The sequence below is a fragment of the Penaeus chinensis genome, chromosome 18 (genome assembly GCF_019202785.1).
Source record: "Penaeus chinensis breed Huanghai No. 1 chromosome 18, ASM1920278v2, whole genome shotgun sequence".
Classification (NCBI taxonomy): Eukaryota; Metazoa; Arthropoda; class Malacostraca; order Decapoda; family Penaeidae; genus Penaeus; species Penaeus chinensis.
The window spans coordinates 31271460-31276459 of record NC_061836.1 but is presented as its reverse complement, the minus strand read 5'-3'; the positions used below and the strand labels follow the sequence as shown (position 1 = coordinate 31276459).

The 5000-nt window shown below is 37.6% G+C and overlaps 2 protein-coding genes across 4 annotated transcripts in view; one reads left to right on the top strand and one right to left on the bottom strand.

The window, feature by feature from the left end:
- The window catches only part of LOC125034662 (Fanconi anemia group D2 protein-like), a 58938-nt gene that overhangs the window by 8195 nt on the left and 45743 nt on the right, over positions 1-5000 (top strand).
- The window catches only part of LOC125034537, a 25134-nt gene that overhangs the window by 511 nt on the left and 19623 nt on the right, over positions 1-5000 (bottom strand). For all 3 annotated transcript variants that reach the window (XM_047626402.1, XM_047626401.1, XM_047626400.1), the window contains exons 4-7: positions 2617-2839; positions 1846-2216; positions 1245-1376; positions 1-513 (exon numbers count right to left, since the gene is read on the bottom strand). The exon at positions 1-513 is cut by the window's left edge and continues 511 nt beyond it. In XM_047626402.1, the coding sequence (XP_047482358.1) occupies positions 397-513; positions 1245-1376; positions 1846-2216; positions 2617-2839 (843 nt within the window). In that variant the 3' untranslated portion in view covers positions 1-396. The remainder of the gene's footprint in view (positions 514-1244; positions 1377-1845; positions 2217-2616; positions 2840-5000) is intronic.

Sequence of the window (5000 nt, the reverse complement as noted above, 5' to 3'; positions counted from 1 at the left end):
TCAGTTTCAGATCAGCATGAAGATTTGCACAACCTATTTTTGAGCAAAAAGACCACGTGTGTGTGGCATTGTCTTTGTAATCCTGATGTTTTGTTATGTATACCCTTCACCATGCTTATAGTGAGGTAGCATTGCTTTATTAACTTTGGATTATTGGTGTACAGCAGTATGGTGTTATCTTGTGGGTTTTTCTCCAGCATGGTGGTCTGTTACAGTATATTGCTGGTCTCTTATACATTTTGCTTATGAGATAGCATGTTTCAATGAGTATGTCAGAATCAGATTTTCTTTATTTCTTTAGTTCAACATAAATAAATGTTTAAACTTATTTTTAAATGATTTAAAGAGTTAGATAATAAAGAATATTTAATATGAAGTGAATAAGTTCAGATTAAATTATATTCTTTGCACATTTCCATTCTTGGAAAAATAGAGGGGTTTGGTTCTAGTAAGAGCCTTTTTCATGGATCCTGTGCCTTCCATCACCAGGGGTTTATTTCCACACTGAGTGACCTGTAGAAAAAAACAAAGAATTATATATATATATATATATATATATATATATATATATAATATACATATACACTCACATTCAACACTCATACACACTCTATGATGATGATAATGATATTGATGATGATGTTAATAGTAATAACAATATTGATGATAATAATAATAATGATAATGATAATAATGATGATGATGATGATGATGATGATGATGATGATGATGATGATGATGATGATGATGATGATGATGATGATGATGATGATGATGATGATGATGATAATAATAATATTGATATTGATGATAGTAGTAGTAATAATAATGTTAATGAAGATAATAGTAATGATAATGATAATAACGATGATAATAATAGTAGTAATGATGATGATGATTGGAAAGTGAGAGGAAAGTGAAAATGTAAGTATTACTAATGTGGTGATGATAGAACAATATATATATATATATATATATATACATATATATATATATATAGATATATATATATATATATATATATATAAATATATATAATATATATAAATATATATAAATATATATATATATATATATATATATATATATATATATATATATATATATATATATATATATATATATATATATATATATGGAGAGAGAGAGAGAGAGAGAGAGAGAGAGAGAGAGAGAGAGAGAGAGAGAGAGAGAGAGAGAGAGAGAGAGAGAGAGAGAGAGAGAGAGAGAGATAATTATTTTACCTGCATACAGGCTGATAAGAACTGCCATGCTTGTGTTTCTTCAGCTGGTTTTAGGAGTAGAACCAGCACGTTATTTTCTGGTGGTGGGTCCAACAAGACTGTTATGTCTGCTGATAATCTTTTGCGTACTACCTGGTGGAAATTAAGTTGTAGGGTTAGTGTACTTGGTCATAAGTATTTGTGCACAGATAAAAAATTAAGTCTTATTGGAATGACTCTATTTTGTTGGTATTTGGGTGTATATCAAATAGTAAAAGTGGTGAAGGTGTTGAAAATTTTTATTAGACATTATTCATATTAAAGAGAGTATGGTATAAAAAAAAAATAAAAAATTAGGTAGCTAGTGTTATATGTCAAAGTGATATAAGTTAGACATTTGGTACAGTCAATGCTATTTAACTTGTGATAGATATCTTTGAAAATTACTCCAAAGAATGAAGAATAATGAAACGAAGAGCCCTTTATTAATTTTCTTAGTGAATTTATAAATAAGTGTATAATCCTACTTGTAAACTGCCACTTGGTTCACAGACTCTTTTATTAAATAACATTCAGGTAATCAGAATCATGCATTGTGATAGATAAACATGGGAGTTCTTACCTTATGAAGGTCATCAGAAGTATCAGATGCGCACTCGTCATCATCGTCGTCTAAGAGCGTTGTTATGTCCTCCGCTCGGTTCATATGTATAGGTATTTGGCTAACACGACTCTTCGGTTTATCTTCACACACCTCAGGTTTTTGCTGCGGCTTCTGTTCAGTCAGTGGAAGACTGCTTTTTATATTTTGTAAGGATTGGTCTGTGTTCGAGAGCAGTTGGCTGTGACTGTCCAGGCTATAGGACTTGGTCCCCCGGGATATTTTAGGCTTTGGGGGAACAGGTGGTGGTGGCTTTGCTGGATGTGATGTGTTGGCTCTAGGACTTAAGGATGTGGTCTTTTTAAGGGCACTTCCATTTGTTAGCTGTTCCTCTGAAAGATGGAAGGGGTAATGTTATGCTATTTAAGGGCACATTTGATACTGCTCTTAGGTTTGTCACTGGTAAAGTAATTTGCTGGTTTATAGATATTGCCTACAATGGCCAAGTGATTCTTTACCAAGAAGTATTTTAGGAAATACTTAGGAAATTTGGGACATCAATAACTTTTTTTTTTTCATACTTGTAAAATGATTTAACTGATATCAGGGTTTCCTTAGATAGACTGACTGACTGACTGACTGACTGACTGACTGACTGACTGACTGACTGACTGACTGACTGACTGACTGACTGACTGACAGACAGACAGACAGACAGACAGACAGACAGACAGACAGACAGACAGACAGACAGACAGACAGACAGATGATCACACCATCAGATTGACTGACCTTGAGTGATAGGGGGTATAAAGGGAGGAAGGTGAGAGGGGGACTGAGGAGCAGGTTCCAAGGGAGGAGTAGGTTGCTGTAATGGTTGAGAGTGCAGGACGCGCTGTAGGTTTACTTTGGCTGGCACGGCACTCCTCGGCACTTGCTCGATGCCATTGAGCACAAGGTGGCACTTCCTGACCTGCGACCAGTCTCCGAGGTGGAACACCAAGTAAGTCCCCATCTGTAAAAGGTGTAGTTGAGTGTGTTTTCCATTGTAAAGGAAATGGTTAATCTCTTACACTTGTTTCTTTATGATTTTCTTGACTTTGTGTGTGTGTGTGTGTGTGTGTGTGTGTGTGTGTGTGTGTGTGTGTGTGTGTGTGTGTGTGTGTGTGTGTGTGTGTGTGTGTGTGTGTGTGTGTGTGTGTAAGTGTACGTATGTCAGTGTGTGCTGTGCTGTGCTTGTGCGTGTTCATGGGTGAGTGCTTGTTCTGGGGAGTTTGTGTGAGTGCGTGAGAGTGTTATGTACGTGAGTGAGAGCGCGCGTACATGCATGTGTAAGAACTTGAATATGTGCGTGTGCGTGTGAAAGCTTGCGTGAGAGAGTGTTATGTACGTGAGTGAGAGCGCGCGTGCATGCGTATATAAGAGCATGAGTATGTGCGTGTGTGTGTGCGTGTGCGTGAGAGCGCTTGTGCATGCGTGTGTAAGAACAAGAGTATGTGCCTGTGCGTGTGAAAGCTTGCGTGAGAGTGTTAAGTACGTGAGTGAGAGCGCGCGTGCATGCGTGTGAAAGAACAGAGTATGTGCGTGTGCATGTGAAAGCTTGCGTGAGAGAGTGTTATGTACGTGAGTGAGAGCGCGCGTGCATGCGTGTGTGGCCGTGTTCGTGCGCTTGTGCGTTTGCGTTTGCATGTGTGGGTGAGTGTGTGTATGTGTGCCTGTACTTGTGAGTGCGAGTTCGTGTGTGAATGAGTGTTTGTGCGGGCGGGCGGGTGTGTGTGTGTGTGTGTGTGTGTGTGTGTGTGTGTGTGTGTGTGTGTGTGTGTGTGTGTGTGTGTGTGTGTGTGTGTGTGTGTGTGTGTGTGTGTGTGTGTGTTTATACTAATACCATGACATTTTGCAAAGCATTTTCATAACATAATCAATGTTACTTGCTACAGTATTAGCAGTTCATCCATATCATGTCGTTTTTTTGTCGTCCTCCTAAGGATTCAGTTTGGCAGCTTCCAAAATGTATATTTTATTTTCAGCTTCATGCACTTTACCATCAAATAATTCCTCTGGTTTGGATAGTTCATCGTGTTCATCACAATCCGAAATTATATGGACAAGTTTTTCCAGGGACTCCATAAAAAAAGTGTTTAATCGACAAGCTGGATTTATTAATTAACAACAAAGCCGTTTTTAAAAGTTTTGTGTTAAATGAGTATGCAACGAAGTAAGCTTCAGTACCAAGAAGAAAAGTTGAAACTATAAACTTCAGCTCTGTTAAAGTAGGGACCCGAGAGCGTGGAATGGTGTTGACCGAGAACAGAGGCGCAGAGGCATTCCGAACGGCGAGAGTTGATAAATGCATTCTAAATATTTGTGGTGTTATTTTATAAGTGTCGGTGAAAGGACATGACGCTGCATGCCGGTGGTTACGTAAAACAACAGGTTCTACATTATTGCCAATATTATCATAGGCATCGTCATTATCGTTATCATCATCACTACCGTCGTTATTACGAGGTTAATTATTCTTGCTAATGTTGCTTTTGTTATTTTTATTTTCAATGATGGCACTATTGTTATTATAGAAACGAATTTATTTAATCGCAATAAGTCTGATATCGAGTCCTAATTTCGATGCAAATTGGAAACTTTAAAACTACTCCATCTGTTAAGGATATTAAACGCTTAGAATACGCTCACCACAGAATAGAATGAGAGAGTTTATGTTTTTGGATATAAACACGGTTATATTTTTGGGTTTTGTGGTATTGTTTAGCGTGCGTTGACTCGTGACGAAATAGGAGAGAAATATGATTCGCCATGTCGCTTGATTAACTCACTGAGAAAAAAAAATGTAAATGTAATTTTAGTGAAAAAAAAACATTAGTGAAAAAAAACATGGCGGGGAGATTAAAGGTTACGTAACTGATTTAAGGTTTTGGCGATACTAGGTCCTAGAAGTGATTCAGGGATTAAGAGGTTTTAGAAATGAGACTTAACGGTATATTGCATCATTACACATTCATAAAATGATTACTGTGCTTTTGTAGCAAAGCTTCCGAAATATGGTTTCCGTGGCGCGAGTGACGTGCTGGTCTTTCGTCGTGAGGTTGTTATCAAAGTCACGTCATCCTCGTGTATAACCCCCCCCCCCCCCCCTCTACATCGGAAGTGCACAGCAGCGT